This window comes from Megalops cyprinoides, chromosome 1 (genome assembly GCF_013368585.1).
Source record: "Megalops cyprinoides isolate fMegCyp1 chromosome 1, fMegCyp1.pri, whole genome shotgun sequence".
Taxonomy (NCBI): Eukaryota; Metazoa; Chordata; class Actinopteri; order Elopiformes; family Megalopidae; genus Megalops; species Megalops cyprinoides.
The window spans coordinates 71,245,660-71,270,008 of record NC_050583.1 but is presented as its reverse complement, the minus strand read 5'-3'; the positions used below and the strand labels follow the sequence as shown (position 1 = coordinate 71,270,008).

The following is a 24,349-nucleotide window of genomic DNA, read 5'->3' as shown; positions in this document are numbered from 1 at the left end:
CTTTTTAGAATAATTCGTATTTACAATGGAGATGGTTAGCTAACCTGTCTGACTAAACACAACTGCCCAGTCTAGCTAGCTAGCTACTACTTTCATTGGTGGTTTGTTTAAATTGGCAGGGTCTGAAATTATCACCTGCCATGCTTCAAATGCAAGTACATTATCTGTTTGCTATTAAAGTTACAGGGTCACGAGCTGCTCTGGAAGGTGCTTTTTGTGTACCTTCTAGAAGATAAGGTAAAAAAATCACAGCCTGTTATGTTAGTCAGCCTGCCCAAATGCACTCCCCTTTTAGTCCCATTCCTATTGGTTTTATCCTGCAAGTCAATGTCAGATGTCAATTCATTCTTGAAATCTCATTGATTTCTATCTGTATAATCTCTGGTTGTCCAATCACAAGCTATGTATGACAGTACAGTGCAGATTCTCATGTGGGAAAGTTCAGCTAACTGGCTAAGAGGTGGTTACCCTCTACCATGTCAGTAACCTCAAATGTAGATGTGTGCTCTTTTGTGCAGGAAGTTGGATTGGAGTGTCTGCTGAATAAATACGTCTGAAGCAGGGGTCTCCAACACGTTGCTCGCCAAAAGGTTCAAAGATTATGTACAAAAAAAATCCAACAACAAATAAATGCACCCTGGAAACCTCTTCCCATTTCAATCAAATCAAATACGCAATGTCCTACCCCCTCCAACACAAAATGATATCAGCTGTCAATGAAATAAGTTACGCTACTGTCAAGTTTTTCAACACGTCATCACGTCAGTTACCCTGTAGGCTAGCTACTGAGGTAGCTACTGAGCTAAAGCAAGGAGTTTGGTGGTGTTAGCAAGCCAGTTTAGCTTATATAAAAGCCAGATTTATGATGAACAAAGGAAGTGGCCAGGCCAAAAAAAGCAGAAAACATACTATTTCCATGAGGAATGGGAGCGAATTTTTTTCCCCCACAAATGTAAAGGACAAGTGTGTGTGCCTCATCTGTGGTACCAGTGTTTCGGTCGGTAAAAGATGCAGTGTTCAGCGCCACTTCAGGGACAGTCTAAAGCTCTTAACACGAAAAGGCTTAGCGTGTTCCAAAACGGCGATCACTGATCACCAAATTCTATTGGACATGTTGTGTCCTAAACACCTTCACCCATCAGAAAATCAAAACCGAAATGCTATCAGTATGGACGTTATCTTACATTAACCATTTTCATCTCCATTGACGCCCATTATATGGAAAAGGCTTAACGGGGCTTAATGTTCCAAAATAGCGTCCAATGATCACCAAATTTGTCTGACATTCCACATCATAAATACATAGTAATGTTTTCTATGTTTTCTATGACTTTGATGTGCATTTAAGATGTTTTGATATATTATGTGAGCTTGAGACATTGAAACTTGAAACATATGGGTACAGAACATAGCCTACATTTGACATGCTATTGATGTGAATTTAAGATGTTTTTGATCCAAAATGTGAGCTTTGGATATTGACATGTGATACATACTTTTTGTATATGTATAAATGTATATGTATGTATGTATATACAAAATATCTTAATTTAGCTGGTTAATGTAAGTGTTTTGATGCGTTATGTGTGAATAAGTGTGAGTAATATAAGACATGAGTAGCTCTTGGCCACTTTCATTTTTTCAAAGTAGCTCTCACTGGTCAAAAAATCAAAACCGAAATCCTATCAGTATGGATGTAATCTTACATTAAGTGTTTTCCTCTCTATTGACGCCCATTATAAGGAAAAGGCTTAATGTGGCTGTGTTCAAAAATAACGACCAGTGATCACCAAATTTGTCTGACATCTCACGTCATAAACACGTAGTAATGTTTTCTGTGTTTTCTATTACTTTGATGTGAATTTAAGATGCTTTGATATATTATGTGAGCGTGACAGAGTGTTATCACTGCGGTTGAGTATGCGCTCTGACTGCCATACCAAAAAGCCTGGCTCTTTGGCGTCACAGTCAAAGCTGCAGTTTGGTATCCCGTAGACCCGGGTTCGAGGCTGGGTGGGGTAACTGCTCTCACCCTTCGCTACAGTGAAATATGAAACATGGATACAGAACATACGTCTGACATGCTATTGATGTGAATTTAAGATGCTTTTGATCCAAAATGTGAGGTTTGGATATTGACATTTGATACATGTATGTACAAAAAATAGTTTAATTCAGCTGGTTAGTGTGCGTGTTTTGATACGTTGTGTGAGTAATATAAGACATGAGTAGCTCTCCGCCACTTTCATTTTTTCAAAGTAGCTCTCAGATGAAAAAAAGTTGGAGACCCCTGTCTTACACAAACAAAACTAATTATACAAAAACAACAAAATTCAAAATAATTTAAATAGGCCTGGTTAAATTAGTTACGACCTTGTAATGGCCACCAGTTACGACTAGAGATGAAATGGTATGAAAATTTAATATCACGATTATAGTGACCAAAATCGCGGTTATCAGTATTATCGCGGTATTGTTAAAATGTGCTGAAAATGTTCAGAAAGTACTGATACACAAACTGAAATCATTTCATCAATTTTTATATTGAAAATCACAAATAAAATTAGCAGCACAATGCACTTTTTGTTTGCATAAACATTAAAATAAAAACATAGCCAATACAAACATATTTGAACATATGAAAATCATATCAAATGTGCATTAACATTAAAGGTGGCACCATGTGGCCATGAGAGATAACTGCACTTTGCAGATAAGAAAAAAGTATTTAACGCAAGTTTTTCAAAGGGCGGTAATGTTTTAATGATAATTAAAATTTGAAACGGTCATACTAACCGTTGCGGTTTACCGTGAAACTGGTAACCGTTTCATCCTGTCACAGTATTTAACGTGAGTTTTTCAAAGTGCAGTAATCAACTGCGGTTTTAGTGATAATTAAATTTTGAAATGGTAATACTAACCGCCAGGAATTTTACCGCGGTTTACCGTGAAACCGGTAACAGTTTCATCCCTAGTTACAACCTTATGACTTTGGCTGTATGATCACTTTTCATATTCAAGAGTATTTTAAAAACGTGCTTGATTATAAAGCATTCTTAGGTGTTGTACTGAATGATTTGATTTTGATTCTAAGGTAAAAGGTGAAACTATTAAAGATATTTACTATTTACTAACCTTGGCAGGGGGTCGTTTTTGTGAGGTCACATGATGTCACATGAATACTATGCAGTGTTATCAGTACTGTGTCTGTTGTTTTTGTGTATATTCTTGCAAAACCTTATAGCATATGTTGGGGTTAATTTATAGTTTTTTAAGCGTTCAAATTTTTTAAATAAATTTGCCATGGACAATTATACTGAATGCCTTCTTACATTTTAGAAATATTTAATTCCAAAAATTTATTTGCCACAAATAAATGTTAGTCAGAGAACAGTAAATTAATGTAATTTTTACTTTGTATTTATGGTTTTATGTGAATTGGATTTCATTGGGACACACTTGGCAAGTTAATGTATATGACATTTTGTCTTTATAGAAGCAGAGGAGACCTTTAACTCAGCATCCTGGAAGTGGATAGCGCAGAGGAAATTGGTCCTACACCACAGACAGGTGAGAAGTCTCATCCTGACAAGATAATGCTGTAGGTGTATATTTTATATGAATGTTGATTAACTTAAAATATTTTCATGTCAAGAATGATCTTGCGACTGGAGGGAATTGAAAAATTCACTGCTTTTCTGTCTATATGTTTAAGTGACAATATTATTATGGTGATCCTGCAATGCAGACAGTGTAACTAACCAGGTAACTGACATTGAGTGGCACATCAATGTCAGTGTTGAGAAAGGAACCAGTCTGAAATGGTCCTTGGCCCTGAATTGGTCTCTTAAGCCTCTGCTCTCACAATGTACTGTGATTGTCTTGTAAGCAAAGTAGAGCCTTTCTAGTAGTTTTGAACTTCTTGATTATGGATTCTACACTGGAAACTGACAGGATAGACTTCTTGCATGTTTGACACATACGTGTGCTCACGTGTACACACGTGAACTCAGAGTGAGTTTTTCCTCTTGCCAGCTGCGCAAACATCTTGACAGATTTGTAAAGATCTGGACACCTATTTGCTTCCTAAGACCTTTTCCTCGCAACAGTTGTAGGCTACTTGACCGTACATATTTTATCATCACCCCCCCCCCCCCCACCAATTTAAGATCCTGGAATGGATGTTTAACTGTTTGTCCCTGCTGTTCACTGTGCAGACTCCCTTTGCCTCCCTCATTTTCATATCTAACTCTTTTCCATTGTGTCCTTCTCTTAGGAGCAGTGTGTTGTGGCGGCAGGACCAAAGGAGGAAGTTTTGGGGAGGCGGCAGTGCAGCAGCCTCCCCCCACGGCTGTGGCTGTGCTGGGTGGTGACCCCCCGGTTGCCCAGAATGTGGCCGGGTCATCCCAGCATGCCCTGCAGCCGGCCACAGCTGCCCTCCCCTCACCATTGTCCGCCACCTCCTTTTCACAGCGAGAGAACTCCACAGACACACACACCAAGGGACAAACACCTACAGAGATTCACGGAAACGGCAAAACTAAGGACAACAGCACAGAAGAGCCCCTTTTGGATACTGGCACTGACAATTTTCAGAGAAGATTGGCTACCTCTTGGTTCAAGGACTCCGCTAGTCCTGCATATTCACAGTCAGGACAGTGTTTTCTGGGCAGATTTGTGGACACACAGACGTATATTGCACAGTCAACAATCGTTTTGCATAGGTCAGACACAGGTAGCTATTCTGACAGAGAAACAAGTTGGCCAGAGGAAATATCTGCTCATTCAGACAAAGATAAGAACTGGCAGGAGAGAGCTACTGGGCCAGGGGGTGATAAACAAGAAGGAAAAGGGCAGAAGCTCCCAGAAGGGGCAATACCAGGGCACAGAGGCGAGAGTGCAGATTCAGAGGCATTGGGAAGAGAGGGCACAATCAGAAAAGGTCCATCTCTTAATTTTAACCAATCTGTTTCAGTTGACTTCCCTTTGGAGATCAGCTATTGTACAGGTACAGGTATTGACTACAAGGAAGCTAAATACATGGATCATTCCCAAACTGCCCCGCTGGCTCAAACAAATGAGGCAAGCCATCACCCTCAGTCCGACTGCAAGGAAGGAGAGGTCTTTAGTCCAAATTTTGAGGGGCCACCCTCTCCATTGGCTGACACTGACATCTCACAGATTGAACGACCAGAACCCCCTGCAGAGCCCAAAATTCATACAAAGACTGTGGATGATAGTGAAAGAGAGAAAGGGCGAGTATGTAGAGAAATGGAAGAAGTGGGACCACAGTCAACAGAATCAAGAGAGGGGCAGTGTGAGCAATCCACAAATACAGCCGATGGTCAACATGTTAGCTTTGGGGAACATTCCCGTTGCCTTACGCAACCACATCAGCCCGGAGGCTCATTCACAGAAGGGTCTTCTCCAGTTTCTGAGAAAGATATGCATGAAATTCCAAAAACAAGAGACCTTCCATTCAAACCACACCACATCGTGGGGAATGGAGCATCCCTCCTCCATGATACAGCAGGCGAGGATGAATTGGAGGCTGTCCCTCAAAAAGGTTCTTTTTACTCCACTGGGCACATGGATGAGGGCAGTATTAACAAAGAAAATAATACAAATACGTCCTCCTTTTCCATTCCAAGAGGTGCTACTATGCTGCAGAGTCTCACCCCAGAGAGCAGAATTTCCCCTCAAGGTACCATCCATCAAAACCCCATGGACTTTTCAGTCCAGCTTGATGTACCACATGTGGAACCAGACCCAGAACTGCAAGACCATCTTGCTGCAGTTGAGAAATCTGATTTGAATTCTTCAAAACAGACACACTGTGATCACAACATTGTAATTTCTGAGCATGTGGAAGTAAGTGGAACCCAAGAGAATACTTTGGCAGAACGTGCTAGGAAATGTGGAGTTTGTACTCAAGTGGAGATGAATCCGAGTCTCCCTGGTGAGCAAGAATGGCGAAGTGATTTCACAAGGCAGTCACTATCATTACACCCTGCTGTAAGTGACCGATGTTTGGAGAAGGGAGAGAGCCAGAGAACAAGGTTCATAAACTCGACAGATCAGGCGCATGTTTCAGAGTTTCAGTGCCAGGAGAAGAGGGGAAAAGAGAACCTTGGCAATATGGTGCAATCATTTCTTTCCCCTCACTACAAGCAAAAGATTAGCAAGCCTCCTAAACCTTTAGAAAGTGGGCAAACCAGAGAGGGGCAACACTCTCAGCATCAGTCCCTCCCTCAAACCAGCAGCGACAGTGACTCATTGGCTCAGCCAGAGCAAAGCCCCCCTCCACCATATTGCAACTTCTTAATAATAGATGACAATCTAATGCTGACTGAAAATGACTTGCCCCATCACCTTTCTAGCCTTCATGTTTTGAAGGTTGAGGCTCAAAGCTTGCGGTCACAGGATTCAATAAATCAAAATAAAATGGAGTTGAAAGGGCACTTGAATGAGTCAAGTGTGAATACAGTTGCCCCAGAACCTGACACAATGAACCAAACAACATGTTCTTCGGAGCGGCTGACAAGAGGAGATGCCTGGGTAGCTGAAAATGAGATCAAAGAACATGTAAAAGAAACTGTCCTGGTTAACATGGAGGGAAAAGACAGCAGCCTTCAAGCATTAGTAGGGACAGCAGAACAGAAAGACCCCAGAGTACTGGACAACACAGGCACAGCATCCTGCATAGAAACTCAGGTTCCCAAAATCACTGTACAATGTAACATTACAGAGAAAAACTCCCCCTCTCTCACTGAGCAGCCCTTCAACCCTCGACCACTGTCGCCAGAAGGAGAGGTAGAAATGGCTATGGTACCCTTTCCTGCTTCAGCAGTGGGAGAGACAGCAGTTGAGGGGGATGTATGCTCATCTGACAAAATGGGGAGGAAAGACACTTATTTCCTAGATGCTTCCAGCATCTCAAAGGACAGGAAGCAGTCCTCCACCTGTCTGTCTGGGGAGTTGTCCAGAGAGCAGACACAGTTAACCATAAAAAGTGTTGAACGTGATCCCATATCTGAGCTCCCTGTTGCCTTCCAAGGAAAGAATAGAGATGTAGAGTGTTATGCTTCCCCAGTTCTCACAGACTGCTCCTTGCTCAAGCCTAAGGTTGCAGCCATGGAGAAAGAAAAGCGTCATGAACCCTTAGTCATTGAGAGAACAGTGGCTGAAAATGAGGTTATAAAATCTGATCCTTCCCTTTCATCTAGTGTTGTTGATCCCAAGCTCCTCATCTTAAATTTGGCAGATGCCCCCTTCCTCAAACAGTCGGCAACCCTTGAAGGTGGGATGTCAAGTAACCCATTGCCCCACCCAGTACCCCAGGTAACCCATTCCCCAACCACAACAAGAAGTCACTCTAGTTGTGGGTCTGGCACAGATTCTGTAGAGTGCCCTTCCAAATCTGGTGTGTTGAAAGACTCTGGGCCTGAACCCAAAGTCACCTGCAGTGATAACGTGCACGTTGGCCCTGCTAACCACAGTGAACCTGCATCTGGCTGCTTGCCCTCTGTTCAAAACGTGCTTGTCCAGGCATACTCGGCCCCTTCTCCTCTAAAACACCATAATCCCGAGGCTGTACCTGAAGTCAAAACATCCCCAGGGAGTATTTGCCGGGTATCCCAAAATCTAGACATCTCCACCATGGCCACATCGGTCTTCCCGTTGTCAATCCCTGCCTCGTCTGCATTGGTGAGGAATGTGCTGAGCAATGTCAACACTGAGCTTAGCCAGCATACCTTGCCCGAGGAAGACTTCCACTGTGGTCAGCCTTTCACAGACATTTTAAAATCAGAGAAACTGCAACAGTCGGCTCTTTCCCAATTGTCTGTGATAGATACCCACTCTCCTGCCGAAGAGAGGCACAGTACATCTAGTGGTAAAAATGCTGACAGTGAAGATGAAATTTTGGGAAACACCCAGGCCTCTAGCTCTAGCTTTGTGACTCCCAGCCCAGCACAAAACAAGGTGAGTCCAAATGCAGTCTTTGAGTACATATATAGGTACATTTTGGAAATTGTGGCAAAACTGGCATGTATCTATGTTGTGTCAGATGCCACAGGAAGCTGTATTGTTAATAGGGAAAACATGGGCCAATGTGTCAAAGGCAGGTGTTGATCAGGATTAGCTTTTTATTGTTAACTTACTGTTTTTCTTCTCTAACATATTAACTGGTGTTAGTTCATCTACAGATTTGACAGGTCCAGGGTTGTACTGGGCTCTACTATAGGCAGTTAAGAAATGAGTGGTCTAGCTAAATAAGAGAACATGACCTATGTTCTGGGGTACATTTAGATCCTCTTCAGGGTCTTTAACTACAAACTGATATTTTGAGTCGAAAATTTGCTTTCTCTCTTCTGACTGTTATACTCTCCTCATCAGTGGTACCACTCAGCAGCCTTTAGGTTTACCGTCTGTGTCAACATGTGATATATGGCGGGTAGAAATATTGTAGCATCTCTGAATTCTGGGAGCTATGGTAGCTCAGGGAAGCATTAATTATGGTGTGTTTTTTGCTATCAAAATTTTTTATGGGAAAGTATTCTTGTTTAATTTTGATTTGTGATTTTTATGAAACCTGATACAATGGGCAGCGTGACAGGTGCTTGTTTTTGATTTTTCAATCTCACACTTGGTCAGTCATGCTTATGTTTTTAACCTTTTTATAACCAACATTGAAAATGCATGTTTTTACATTGCTCTTGATAATTTGAAGATTTAGCGGGTCTGAGGTACGTGTGGTAGTGGTATATGACCAGTAAAATGTCTTTCTGGTTAATTCCTGGATCCTTAGAGCAAAGTTTAAATTCACTGCTGTTCATCTCAACACATAATGCTGTTGACATTTCTGATTGCAGGAGTCAGATTTACACCATTTACAGTTTCCTTTTCTCAGTCTTAGATGAATTGGATATGTATACAGTAGTTGCATAATATCATGTTCCTAAGCTGTAATTTGTGCTTTTCCTGTAAGTGTGTTTCTGCTCAGTATGACCACATCATCAAATATGTCCAGTCTGGCAGAACATCTTCATTGATATTGCATTTTGTTTGTTTTTCTTCAGGTGTGTCAGTGGAGAGCAGACAGGATTTTAGTAAACTCCTCACCTCCTCCTGCACCCTCTACCTCTGCTGCTCTCTCTCTACTCCCTCTGCCTTCTTCCTCACTCTGTGGTTGGTCCAGCCAGGTGGAAAGGGCTGTATTCCCCCAGCGGGGCCCTCATGGCAAATTTATCTCTCTGTCTGCCCGGGGCCAGGGAGGGACTCAGCAATCAGACTTGGCCAACGCTTACCGTCCTCGCGCAGAGAGGCACACGGACATGGCAGAGCTGGCCAAGCATGTGAGCCTTTGCATGCCCTCATTATGTGAGGTCCCATGTATTTACATGACTGCACATTAGTCTGTTTATGTGTGCATGTGCATGCGGGCATAGAAGTGTGTTTGTGTTAGTGTGACTTTCTCTCTGAATTTATCTGGTGTCAGTAAGGGAACTTTATAATGGACCTGTGACCTACTGTCTGTCTGGTGTTGTACAAGTTTCCCAAAGTTTATGAAAAGTTAGCCCAGCTGTGCAGGTTTCTGACGTAAGTATTCCAGACTGCTCAGTATCTCTGTAACTGCATTAATGTCTTCATGGTTGATTTTGTCTGCATCTGCACACACGTGCTGTCACTCTGTTTGTACATATCCTAGTTGGTACAATGTGGAGTGAGCACTTCCTGCCTTGTACAAATATTCAGTCCTCTCTCCCCATCATTAGGAAGCTGAGATCGAGCACCGCACCCTTGCACTGAAGCGAGAGGGCTTCTGGTCCCTGAAGCGCCTGTCCCGTGTGGCAGAGCCAGGACGTCCCAAAGTGCACTGGGACTACCTGTGTGAGGAGATGCAGTGGCTGTCTGCTGACTTTGCACAAGAGAGGAGATGGAAGAGAGGGGTAGCCCGGAAGGTAAGACTCCAAATGTGTGTACAGACATGCTAAAAAATAATTAAAATTCTCATTACAAGTCATGGGAACCCCGGTACTAAGCAGCCTATTATAGCCTAGACTGCGTAGTCTACTATTAGTCTTAGTCTACTATTTCAGATAATGCGTACTGAGATTGATGTGCACATATGGATCTGAGTAGTATTTTTTAAACTGCTTTCCATCTCTGCAGCCCTGTTTTAGACTCACAATCCTCCAGTACTAGCCAGCAGCTAATGGCAATTTTTTTGCACTTTGTCACTGCACCATAGTGGAGTGGCTACTAATTGGGGGATAGGTGTTACTCCTCTGAAGTCAGCCAGCTACTTCATAGGTCCCAGATAAATTGCAATGTGCTCAGGAGTGGTGAGCTGAGCAAACACTAGCCAGCCAACCTGCCCGCACCTATCCACAGCAGGACAAAGCCAATTGGTCCTACCACTGTAGGATCTCAGTCATTGTTACCAAATGACATGGCCAGATGTGAACTTGGATGGTAGGGCTGAGCCTATGCTTACAGAAAATGTTTTGCCAACTGAGCTGTTTGAGGGATGTTTGCAAGTACTATTTAAAAAAAAAAACAAAAAAAAACAAAAACAAAGAAGAATCCATTGTCAATGCAATTGTCAATTTGGCAGTCTTGAATCAGACTGGGGAAAAATCCCTAGAAATCATGTGATTCTAAACAGTTTTTTTGTAAATTGATGTTTTTTCATCTTTTTTTTCATGATCATCATCTAGCACATGTTTCTTGAAAATCGTAAAGGAAAGGAAAATATACCAGATATGGTTAGTTAGCAAGAAACATGGTTAACTGGAAAGAGCACTGTTTAAAAAAAGCAGTTGTTTGCATGATTAAAAGATCCATATATTTTCTGGGGGAAATGTGTGCAGGCAGTCTCTCACTTTAAAATAAGTATGGAAAAAAACAGAGTATGAAAGTGTTCAAATGATACAGAACCAGGTGGTGTAATGTCAAAACGAAAGGTATAATGACACCATTCAGATGCCCCCATAAATACCTGTCACCATACTCCATCTCTCATCCTTGCAAGATCGCTCTCCCTAATGAGTGAGTTATTTATGAGTTGTTTGCTACAACATTGGTTATGTTGAGATTTATACTGAGAGTTCTACACAACCTTAACATTCATGTTAATGTCGGTGTTTGTGGCTCTTACATGTATGTTTCATAGGTGTGGGTGAATACAGGGTTTTCCATTTGGACATAGAGTAATTGGCTAAATGGGAAAAGTAGCCAGCTAGGGGGTCTGGGGTGTGGTACACTGGATAAAAATTATGCCAATTTCGATGACTGTATTCTCAGATAAATTGAAGCTATAATTGTAAGGTTTGTTGAAGGTAGTTGCTCACCCATTTCCTAATGTGTGCATACTGAAGTCAGACCGATACAGGATTTCTAAGACCAATGCCGATTTCGATATTTGGCTTTGTTTGGCTACCAAGCCATGTTAGATGCATGTTCAGCTCATGTTTATTTACGTGTCCCCTCTGGTTTAACCCTTTTGCACGTAGCTTATTTTTATGCTGTGTAGTGTTACGTTTTATGTTTTCATTGGCATTATTAAGCTTTTCATAGTTTTCAGTTATCATTTGCTTTAGCTGTGAGGAAACAGCACTTTACCTCTAAAAAATAAAATTAGCTAGAATTTCTCCAATCTAGTGTTCTAATCGCACCAGTTTTAGTATACTGTAAAACGGCTAGTCACACTGTATGTACGTATGACGTACGTGTGAAAGGGAATAATTTCCAATGCACCGACTGTAACTACAGACAGGCGAGTAGCAGATATATTTACCATTGCTTCATTTAGGCAGAATAAGTTAACGTTTAACCGCTGTAAGCAATGTTGCAAGTGACGAGGAGAAATGATAGGACCATTGTTTACTCGCTAAAACTGCCACACTGTTTCAGAAATAAACCTGCAATCAAGTCTGTCAACGGCTTAGCCTGCACCACTCAACTACCATGACATCAAATGTAATTTTGATGTTTGACTGATGGTACCGGCTTTCACGTTACTTCAGAAAAACCAGTCATGGCTGACATGAACATTGTCAGGCTTATTTAGGCTAAGAGGAGAAGTGATGGGGGGTATTTATTATTATTTACGTAACGTATTTCACATAAAAATGATCAATTTACCATCAACACAGATGATCTCCGTCGTGGGCTACTCTGCTTGACTCTGCTTGGGTCAGCTGATTGTTGTGATTTGTGGCGTTTCAAACACGTGTGTTGCCAACAGTGGAGTTGGACAAACTACGCAATGACAACACTCATAACATGGTTGAAGGATCCATCTTTTGTCTCTCCGTTTTTTTTTTAATTGTCATTTATCGGCCTTTATAAATACCAGTACTGATTTATCTGCAGTTAGCTCATATTGGCATGCCGATTTATCGGTCGGGCTCTAGTGCACACCATCACACTGCTTTCTGTAAGTGAAGAGTAATGTTATTTGTAGGATTAGAATAGACTGGTGTGTGTGTTACATGATACAGATGAGTACTTTTGAACTAACACACTATCAACCCAAAATGATCTTTGGAATTTTAAATCCAAATTTGATGGGGCATTGAAGCAAAAAGGCAGGCTAAGTACAACAACAGTAATTACTTCAAATTACATTGTATACAGACTACTGTCCGTAATTCTAACTGCTAATCAATAATAACATCAAGTAAGAATGTAAAACAGTTGAGTTAATTTAAAAATGTTTTTAAAATAATCAATTCACAGTGTGTTTCTATTAGAAACACAGTTTTAACAATTTATAATATAATAATATAATTTATAAGGTGTTTATAAAACAGTGTTTAGTTTCAGTGCCACATCAAGTGGCTAAATGTGTGCTGCTATTAAAAATGTTGAGTTTCAGAAAGTTACCAGTGGTCTAGCCTATAGATTAATGGAAGGAAAACATGACCACATAAACCTTTATGTAAACAAATGCAAACTTACTGTATTGCAAAGATTGGAGAAATGGAGGGCAGTGAGAGAGAGATGGGAGCTCCCAATCCACATCCACACAACCCAGCGAGGAGGAACAGTTAGTTCCTCCATCATGTGGACAAGGTGGTGAATAACATCCTGCTGAATAACCATTTGAATTGTATCTGGTAGGGAAGGTAATAGATTGCATTGCACGCTTATTCATGCAAATTTCAAGAACTTTCATTCAGATCTTCACAAATTGTAGGCTCCATATATCATTGTTTACAAATTAGATATAAAGAGTTACAGATATAACTCATTGTTGTACAGGTATGGGGCTGCAACTGAGTATCACTGCCTATTTCTATAAAGTCATGCATATTTGGTTTTCTTTCATGTAAAGGATTCCTTAATATCAAGAATATGAGACCTATATTTTAAATGTTGGTGTTGCTGTTGTGTCAAAGGAAACTTGTGTGTGACAGTGGTAAGGAAGGGTTTATAACCTAGATGAGAGCATCTGAGGGAAATGTAAATATATATATATATATATATATATATACATACATATATACATGTATGTGTACGTATATGTATATGTGTATATATATATAATATGTATGTATGTGTGGGTAATGTGAAATGGAAGAAGGGGCCAGAGGCTTGACCCATCAACACAATTGCTGCAATTCACTGACCTAGTTGCCTTGGGTGTGTCATTAGCATTGTGGAAATTGGAGAGGCATGTGACTGCGTGTGCATCCTTCCACTGGAAAACAAGGATATTACTTTCTGTCCTACACCACCTCATGTCCCCACGGCATAGCTTGTACTCCCGTTTCCGAATTTTTTTAAATTCTGCTGGGAAATGCGTTCTGTTAATCTCTGTGGGACATGTAGAATTAAACCCAAATTGCTGTAGTGTAGTCATGAGCGCAGTTGATGTCGAAGTTGTCAAACCAAAGATTGTGCCCCTAATCTGTATTAAGGCCTCGAACTTTTGTGACTAAATTTGTGAAGTGACCATCATGGCTAACTGCGTAAAGTCTAAGGTGTACCCAGAATCCATTGTTTTAGATGATCCATTACATAATGTATCTTTCTCAGGTGATCCTGGTTATCCTCTGTGGCAGGATCTACAACATACAGAGCTGCCAGTAGAGTCTTAAAATGGTCATGCACAGCCTAGCTCATGAACCCTGGTGTGACTTGGTTCCCCAGCAGCGGTGGATGTGAGGAAGATTGAATTCCATGTAAAATGAGTAATTCCAGAATTCTGGGCTACCTCATTCCATGGTCCATCAGTGTTCGCATACAACAGGAAGTTAATCGAGCTCTCACCCTTGATGGTTTGTAAAGCTGCGAATTTCTACTACAACCTAGTTAAAGATCCAAAAGTCTATTTTGTGGCTGCCTAATAGCACTGCCTAATAGCTAACCTAACAGCTAGGTGTGAACGGGAGAGGTTTTGGTGGCTGTGTATCTAACTTAACATAAGAAGGGTAGGAGACAGAGTCAGAGAAGTATTTATGCCTTTTTTCATGAACTGAAACCTTTGCAAGAATGGCTAACCATACCCTAAATAATCACAAAAGGAACTGTTAGTATTAATGTGGATATTAGTTATATAAGTTATATATATATATATGACATTGTTACAGGAAACCCATTCCAATTTCCTTGTGTCAAGATAAAAGGCTGTCCATAACATGAATTTGTGGTGGATGATGGATAAACCATCATTGATGGTAACAAAGGCCCAAACACTAAATATGGCGTCCTACCCAGGGTTTTCCCTAGGCTTTTAGAGGGCTTAGGTGCTGTCTGGGTTCCGGGGGGGGTTGAGGGGTTTGAAATTATTCGAATTATTTTCCCTATTTTCTTCAACCATTATCCTTACCATGTTTGTGAAGGAAAGCTGGCAACACTTATTTTACTTATAGTCAAAAATCTATTAATTTCACCAAATAACGTGTTTGAGATTTAATGAAAATATATGTGGATTTCCTTAACTTGTACACATAGGAAGAAAAACATGCTGAAATACATATGTAATTATTTTGAAAATGCAACCCAAGGACACAAAGGAGACAGAGAATTTCTTGATTTATTTCAACATTTATTTCAACTGCAAATATCGCAGCCCTCTTTTGAATACTTCACTTTCCTAGCTTTGTTGGCCCTGTACAATCTTCTAATGTTCTAATTCACGTTAGGTACTAAAGTTAGTTCAGCAAGGTATCTTTATGCAACATCAACTAACTAGCTTCGCTGGCTAACATAACTTAATTCAGTACATGAATATCTATGCAAGTTAGCTAGGTTAGCAATTCCTTTAGTTGTAAAATAGGCTACATTAGTTATATCTTCTCTCTATTTGCTGTCGCTATTGTTAACATCCACAAGAACAAAACAAAAAAAAGTTTATACTTCATTTATTCTTTGTTGAGGCTTACCTTATTGATGGCTTTCTTATCCGAGTCGATGGCTGTAACTACCATCCCGAGTTGACGGTACAGAGAAACATCCAGTTCGGTGTTTGATTAGCTTGGTGATGAGCATCTGTCACACACCAATCCCACAAACATTCGTCCAAACACTGATTGTTGATTGGCAGGTCATTCCTGTTGGCAGCTTACCTTTGTGTTTAAGATCAAGCCACCTCTCCATTATTTCTTTTTTTGTTTGTTTTTTTGTCAGCGCAACTCTCACCGTTGTTTTTACGTTCATTCTGATATGTCGCCTAAATGCCTTTTTACGTTCATTCAGCTTAAGGGGCTGCGCAAAAACACTTAAGCGCAGCCTTTCTGTGGTAGGGGAACCCTGCTGTCACGCTATGGTAGAAATTTTGCTAGCAAACTAACTCAGAAAAACAACAGCACAAGTATTAGAAATTTAGTTATATCTGATACCTTCTTTGATGAAAATTGTCAGAAAACTGGATAGTTAGGAAGAATGTTGTAGTATAGGCTATTGTTCATGCTACTAAATTTAGCTAGACTAATCTTCCACATTAGATATCTGTTGTGCCTAGCTATTTGAGGATTTTTCTTCAGCTTTCACTAAAAAATCACACAGTTTCATCACTCATATGTAGAAAAATAAGATTTGAGTGAACAAATTAAGTAGCAAGTCAATCAGCAGCAACCAATGAAACTTTAACACAGAACATGAATTTTCTGTCCCCCTCCTTCCCAATCTGAGAATAGTTTGCTTGTTTGTACAGAATTTTAAAACTTGAAAAAAAAAAAAAACTTCCCTGTTGCTGAGACCAGATTGCAATAGATGAAATGTTTGTAGAAAATTTTGAAATTTATGGCAAATTCCCACCACCCCATGAGCCACACTGTTGTCTCGTTTTCTTTTACAGTGTCATGACCATATGTAAGTGATATCAACTCCTTGTGAACTGAAAGGTCACAAGTGTGCAATCCTAAACTCCATGAAAAATGCTAAGGAAAAGGTGTTACTTGGAAAAACACGGTGGCTACAAGTGCTACAAACAAGTTGTGATGTCTCTGAATCACTACACAAATGAGCTAATGTCATTCACCTTTGGATCAGTCATTCTTAAATTTTTTGTGTAATCTGTTGCAAAATTCACTGCACCAGGCCATGTGGCCACAGCTAACCAGTCATGTTGTTGCTGTTGCTGTGTGGACACTGGTATTGCTGTTTTCAGCTATATTTATTACTATCACTTATTTTTGTGCTGTTACCAAAACACATTTTACATTTTAGGTCAGTGGGATAAGTGTGCTGTGGCCTTGTTAAGAACATAAAGTTGTTCGGATGGAGACACGGTCAAATTTGTGTGGTCTTGCAGGTGGTGCGGATGGTGATGCGACACCACGAGGAACAAAGGCAGAAAGAGGAGAAAGCCAAACGAGAGGAGCAGGCCAAACTGCGCAGGGTGGCCTCTTCAATAGCAAAGGAGATCAGGGCCTTCTGGAGCAGTGTGGAAAAGGTACTTGCATTTTTAGGGTTTAAAATGATTAAAGCATCGGTAAACTTCATGTCCAAGATTCAACAATAAAAGCAATAAAAAATTCCGTTTTTTTTGGTCTCACTTTTTCTACAATTCTTGTGTGAAGATATTTTCACATGACAAATTTATAAGCCACAACTACGCCACAACTCTTGAATATTGATTTTGATGATTGTGCACACCTGTCTCTTGGAACTTGCATAAATTGCTGTGTTTTTTTATTCCACATACAATAGTGTTTTGAACTTCTGAGTCGTGTGCATGCATGCATGTGCGCGCGCATAAGCCGGTACTTATGTGACCATGTGTAGAGCAAGTCTGCAATGTACATTTCAGTGTACATTATCTTCTCAAAAGTAGCTGAATCAAAAAGTGTGGTCTGTTTACAAGGGGGCCATTTTTCCTCATTAGCTGTTTTTCCCTCCCAAGGGGTATAACAGAGGGGGTTTGACATAGGCTCTTGTTGAAGGAAATTTACGTTTTATAATAACTGTTGTAACTAAGAGGCACAGCTAAGGGAATTGTTGTACTCTTTTTCCAACATTGCAGTATAATGTTGTCATTTCCCCTCTAGGTGGTGCAGTTTAAGCAGCAGTCTCGACTGGAGGAGAAGCGGAAGAAAGCGCTAGACCTCCAGTTGGACTTTATTGTGGGCCAAACAGAGCGCTACTCTGACTTGCTTAGCCAGTCCCTGAGTGAGGCCAGTGTAGCGGTGCCCCCAACAGCCACCCTGCTTGCCATCCCAGAACCAACAGGCTCAACGCCAAAAGGACAACACCAGCAGCTAACAGATGAAGATGGTGAGTAGATAACGATCCAACAGGCACAACTCCATGAGCTTTCTGTTTCTTGTCCCTTTTTAAAAGTGAATATTTCTGGGGGGGGGCTGTCCCCTCAAAAAGTGATATGCTCATCATTGGTACATAACTTAAGAAACTTGCCAAATTTGATTTTGAATCTCTTGCTGTTTCTGCATTATAGCCATGAGGAAAAATGGTCAGTAATTCCTGGACATTGTCCAATTCTGTGCCACCAAACTTCCAAAAAACAAAACATCAGACATCTCCAATTTTATGTCCAACCAACACTTGAGCTTGGAGGCTTATGCTTAAAAAAATTCTAAACTATTAAACCCTAAATGTTATTTAAAAAGTGCCCAAAAGTTTCCATGCACAACTTCATAACGTACTTGACAAGCCTGCCAAATTTATTTAACTCATAGAATAACTGCAGTGTAATTATGGGTAGAAAAACAGAAGGAGAAAACAATGAATACAATTTTCCCAGGCCTAGGCCTTGGAATCCTAACAACAAGCAAACAGGGAAAAAGAAAAGAAACAATGGTATTAATGGTAGTGACAATGACATCACAGCAGAAAGAATGAAATGATACATAGGTAGGTTGAGTGCCTACAGTAGATACAGTAGATACAGTTCTGGTATTTTAAGTACATGGTGTACACTATCTAAAAATATCTAAAAAAGTGTGTAGTGAAACAGCTGTGGTAGATATATACATGTTTGATACAGAACAGCACATGATAAAACAATAATTTAAAAAGAAATGGTTGGATTGAAAAGAAGTAGAAGACTAGCAGTGCAGTGAAAAAAAAAGTTCTCACATGACTTGAATTAACCAATGAATGATGGCTTTAATGCTCAACAAGGCCACCTCCCTTCCCTGTTCCCTTTTCACAATGTCTGAGAGCGTCAGAAATGCTATTATCACCATACACAAGAATTCTAAAGCGTACAAGGCTATCTCCAAAGACCTTGGCGTTCCAACAGTATGCAATGTTATTAAGAAGTTTGCTGCTGATGGAACTGTCAAGAAATTCCCAGGACGAGGTGGAAAGAGGAAAATTGATCAGAGCAGTCTTTGGATTTGGTGCGAACTGTGGGGGGAAAAAACACCATGTAAAACATCCACACAGCTTAAGGCAGACCTGGAGCAGTGTGAATGGTTTCAACCCGTACCATATGCCGCACATTAAACTGAGAAGAGCTTTATGGGCGAAGACCAAAGAGGACCCCACTGCTGAAAGAAAAACATAAAAAGGCAAGACTGATCTATGCTAAGACCTACCTAGACAAACCACAATCCTTCTGGGAGAATGTTCTATGGACAGATGAAACCAAAGTAGAGCTCTTTGGCAATGCAGACCAGCGATTTGTTTATAGGCAATGAAATAAAGCTTATAAGGAAAAGAACACCCTACCTACAGTTAAATATGGTGGAGGATCTGTAATGTCGTGGGGCTGTTTTGCTGCCTCTTGTACTGGAGGCCTTGAACATGTTAAAGGAACCATGAAATCAGAGGATTACCAAGGCATTCTAGAGCGAAATGTGTTACCCAGTGTCAGAAAACTAGATATACGTCGAAGATCATGGGTCCTCCAGCAAGACAATGACCCAAAACACACATCCAGAAGCACAAAAGAATGGTTGAAAAGGGGGAAAAAAATGGACTGTTTTAAACTGGTCAGCAGTGAGTCCTGATATCAGTCAGATCTTTGGAAAGAGCTGAAATCTGCTATTGGGAAAAGGAATCCTGCAAACATTCAAGAGCATGAACAAATATTGAGAAATTGAATAGTGGGAGAACATTTACATTTACGTGTATTCATCTGGCAGACGTAGCACTGCATTACCAGGTTTCAAAGGTTGGCCAGGCAAGGTACAAACTAGCAGGCAAAGCTAACGAGTGTGTTAAACCATTAGATTACATCCTGTTAAATATAAATTTATTTTAGTTTAATTTAGTAGTAGAGACTGAGACATGAGAAGTGTGTTTAGCGGGTAGTGTTTCAGGTGTTCAGGTGAGTGCGGAAGAGCTGTGTCTTCAGATGTTTCTTAAAAATAGTGAGGGACTCAGCAAAATGAATGAGGTGTGGAAGTTCATTCCACCATTGGGGGACAATGGCAGATAAAATCCTGGATGGTGATTTTTAAGCCGCGATGTGACAGGACCAACAGCTGCCGTTCAGTGGCCGGGAGGGAACATAGTGTTGCAGCAGTGAGATCACGTAGGTAAGTGCAGTTTTGTTGGTTGCCCTGTACGCAAGCATCAAGGCCTTGAACGTGGTATAGGCAGCTACTGGGTGCAAGAAGCTTATAGATGGCTACAAGAAACATTTGGACGCTGTCATAGTCCCAAGGGATGTGCAGCCAAGTATTAGGGTGACTGTAGCGAAAGGCGAGAGCAGTCACCCCACCTGGCCTTGAACTCAGATCTACGGGGTACCAACCATGCCACTTTGACCGCGACGCCAAAGAGCCAGGCTCTTTGGTATGATAGTCAGAGCACATACTCAACCGTAGTGACGGTACTCTGTCACAGTGACTAATGCTGTCATGGTCACATTTTATGTTTATTCTGTGAAATCACTACATGTAAGTTGAAAAGGCATCTTTTTTGTTGAATGACTTTTGTCCTATTACTTAAAACTTAAAATACTGGGGTGCTGATAATGTTGGCCAGAGCTGTAATCCTATGATAGACTGTATGTGCGTACGTATTTCTTTTTTCCATTCTGTGTACTATGTGCGATTTGACAAGCAGGGCATGAACCAATCTAGGATAGCATTGTACAAAAATATGGGAAATACCCATAGGGGTTTTTTGAACTGTAAATTCAGGCTCAGCATCCCCATACTAGTAAATGACTTACATTTTTTGGATTGTGTAAAGGGCTAATTTGGTGGTGCTGAAATTTTCTCAGTAAGATATTGTAAACTCAGACAACACAGCAGCTTAAATCAGTGAAGCGCCCCCTTTACAAGCCATGTTAATAGTCTAAAGATGCACCTACTGAGTGTATGTCTTCAGTGTTCAGAGTGGGAACCTGCTCAGGATGGTCAGTGTTGTAAGATGACAAAAACTGTTTCTGACTTCCTTTTCCCATGTGTCAAGCTTTGAATTTCAGTATCTAACATGCGTTAAAGATCTTGGGCACCATGCCTTAAATCCAGTGTGCAGAGATTTTAGATCAGGCAATAAATTACTACTAGCGTATACGGGCTCTGATATTACCAGACCATAAGGCAATTGTATTAAAAACAATCACTGACGTGGTGTTTTTTTGGATGAGTTTTAACCAATGGTAGCCTGTTTAGGCAACATACTGGCACGAGAGCACTGTTCTTGTCCAATCGGCAACTAGTTTCAACTTACTTCCTGGCACCGCCTCACAGAATTTGCGGGGACTGTATCAGTTGATTACTGCATAGTAGGCTAGCATGCATTGAAATAGATGGAGCATAGAAGCGAAACTTGTGAAGGTTGGCACAGACACAAGCTCAATAGAACGGGGATTGAAAAATAAATGGCGATAGCCTTGGTTAGATGAAAACGGTAATGACGGACAAACGTTCGGCGTATGTTGTCACAAATTAAACGAGCCCGGGAGCTGCTTTGCACCGCGTGTTCGAAAAAAAATACAGTAGCCTAGGGGACAAGCAGCAAAAGGTATTTTCTCGGCATGATCCAGATCCCTCACACAAAGCAGCTCTTCGTTATACGTCAGCGTTGCCGGGAGCTGTGGCCACTGTAGCTGCTGCTGCTTCTTCCATCCAAGACCACGTGTGCAATCATGAAGTCCGCATTTATAGCGGAACATGTCTTTCAGGATAGCGTCAACGCTAGCTGACCTGTGCAAAACATCACAGGACAGAACTGCACTCTCCAAAATTAGCGTGTAAAATCCACTCACAACATTGCTTGTCACATTAGGCAATGTTTAGCTCACAAGCTGTCAAAACAGATGTTTTCACAGAACGTTGACAAGTCCACAAACTACAACATGGACAGAATTTTCAATGTATTGGTCCGATTCTATGATGATGACTTGGACAAAGTTGTAGCACAGCATTTTGCTACTCGACCAACTTTTATTGAAGTTGCACTTTTCATCTTTAATAGCATTTAAGGAAAAAAGGACGTACTTTTAATTTGAGCGTGGTAATACAAAATTGTATTTTTAATTGTATTTTTTCTTTTTTGTTTTACAATTCTGAATGAAAGCTGTTGTGGTAACACTAAATGTACGGGCATCCCATTTTATTAAGCCCTGGTCTAAAATGTACTTGTATCTGACAGATGGAGACTTTGAACCTCTGTGTGAGGAAGAAGATGATGAGGAGACAATTGAGGTGGAAGAGCAGCAAGAGGGAAATGATGCTGAAACACAGAAGAGAGAGATTGAGTTGCTGAGGCATGAAGGCACCCTACCACTGGATCAACTGCTGCACACCCTGACATTCACACAGGTACACACGTGGATACACACCAGTATTCAGGGTTCTCATGCTCCTGGAAAATTGAGTTCTCAATATTAAGTACTTAAACGTTACTGGAAAATAACAGAACATTGTTACATGCTTTGTCATTTAAATTTGAGAGATTTTGGTGATCTTGTAAGGCTTCATAGCAGCTTAATTTATTCCCCCCAGGAAACAGATCACAATTCACTTTCTGTTTGAATTAGGGGTTACCATCCATTATTGTAGTTTTGTAAAGGGAGGGCCAAGAATGATTCACGGTAGGTGTTTCTGCTAGCAGGAAGACCATTAGGTCGACACCAGACACTTCATTTTAATCTTAAGTGTTGGTGGTCCTTACGTTTACTTTAAATCCTGCCATTAACCATGCCTGTTCTTCAAAAGTTTAATTAAATCTGAGTAGTACAAAAAAGGCAGAGATTGTTTTTCATGCATTGGGTAAATGCATGAAAAATTTGAATTTTAAATAATTGAAAAACCATTTAATGTCTTTAACAATATTTTTTCTCAAACAGCTACAGTGAACTTGAACTATAGTGGGGGAAAAAAGGTTTAGATTGGATTAAATTAAATTTCTAATTAACTTGAACTAGGTGTTAAGATTTTTCATAATCACATTCACAGTAATTGTGTGTTCCATAGTAGGTTTAATTCATTCACTACATTTTTATATGTATATATTTTTTGAAGAAATTAACACATACACATCAACTTCCCTTTTTTATATTTGGCTAAGAAACAAATTTAAAGCATTAAAGTATAAGGTAATGTTTTACATTACCTTAATCAGGTGTGTCCCAACTACTGACTAGTACTGTATGCTGTCACTATTGAATATTTTGCTCAAAAGTAACCCAAAAAAATTTTCAATTGCATACACCAGCACTAATGTAGCACAGAAAAACAGTAAATGATTCTTTTTGCAATATATGTTCTGCCAAATTCAGTTTTTATTTTTTCCTTTCCTTCTGGCCATGGGTCTCTTCTCACAAACAATTCTCAGGCCCTCTCCACTAACAGTCTACAGTCATTACCAAGAAGTACATTGTGCCATCTGAATCCAAGATATTTTGTATGATTTATGATACATTAAATGTTTGTGATTTTACAACTGAAGAAGTTATTGCTTGATAACTGGAATAATATTTAATGAAAATGCAAACCTGTGCACTGGATCCTCTACATTAAAAGAACAGCAGATGTTAGTGTCATCACTGCAGCTCTCCTCTCTGCCTGAAACTGCTGGCATCATATCTTTCTGATGAAATAAGTTACTGATGGTGGGAATTTCTTTCAAAAGAAATGTTTTCTCTCAGCATATCTACTCTGATTGTTCGTTTTCCCAAGGCAAAACATATTGTTTGCTGCATACATGTCATGACTTGACACAGAAGTCCGTGCATATGCGTGAAACATTATTGCTCCAGGGTAAGAGAGTTGTAGCTCAGTGGTTATGGCACTGGTCTTGAGTTTCGATCCCAGCCGTGTCATCAACTAACGATGACCAGGAGCCCAAAATGCAGGAACGAATTGGTGGTGGGTAGGTAGGCCAGGGTTGGGTGCATTGTGAGGCTATGGTTATCATGGGTATCAGGGTGAGGTTGTCATGGTGAGACAAGCCTGTGCAATTGTTGACTCTGTGTTACTTTGCTTAAAGGGGGAAAAAGAATTAAACCTTTGATAGGTTTTTCCATGATATTTCTTGAGTACCTTCATTTTTTTAAGCGTAACATGGTTATTTTTCTTGATTTATTGACAGGTTTGTTAACCGTAATTTAACATGCCTTACAGTATCCTTGTTTCCCAGAGAATGGGGCCTTTGAGTTGGTTATAAGCTGGGGAACCCTGAGTACTGTACACGCTATATGTGTCAAGTTGTCATGGATTGACAGTGGTACTTCAAACACTTTCTGACAATACTGACATAGAGCACACTGATATTCTTAAAGGCAACAATTACCCTCTCCCACTCTCCCATTTCAGGACACTCCATCAGATGATGAATGCTCAGAAGGCTCGTCCTCTGTCATTGAGGAAGAGGATGACGAATTCACTGCTAATGAAGATGATGGTGTGTACAGCATCAGTCACTCTGGTACTTTGTGTCCTGTCTGCATATATAGCACTACTGTTAAAGTTTT

The 24,349-nt window shown here is 40.4% G+C and overlaps 1 protein-coding gene across 1 annotated transcript in view; it reads left to right on the top strand.

The window, feature by feature from the left end:
- LOC118782870 (Snf2-related CREBBP activator protein) overlaps positions 1-24,349 on the top strand; it is a 94,971-nt gene that overhangs the window by 7,066 nt on the left and 63,556 nt on the right. The window contains exons 2-9 of the mRNA XM_036536479.1: positions 3,497-3,570; positions 4,277-7,983; positions 9,081-9,356; positions 9,777-9,962; positions 16,766-16,906; positions 17,502-17,727; positions 22,027-22,196; positions 24,192-24,279. Of these exons, the coding sequence (XP_036392372.1) occupies positions 5,041-7,983; positions 9,081-9,356; positions 9,777-9,962; positions 16,766-16,906; positions 17,502-17,727; positions 22,027-22,196; positions 24,192-24,279 (4,030 nt within the window). The 5' untranslated portion in view covers positions 3,497-3,570; positions 4,277-5,040. The remainder of the gene's footprint in view (positions 1-3,496; positions 3,571-4,276; positions 7,984-9,080; positions 9,357-9,776; positions 9,963-16,765; positions 16,907-17,501; positions 17,728-22,026; positions 22,197-24,191; positions 24,280-24,349) is intronic.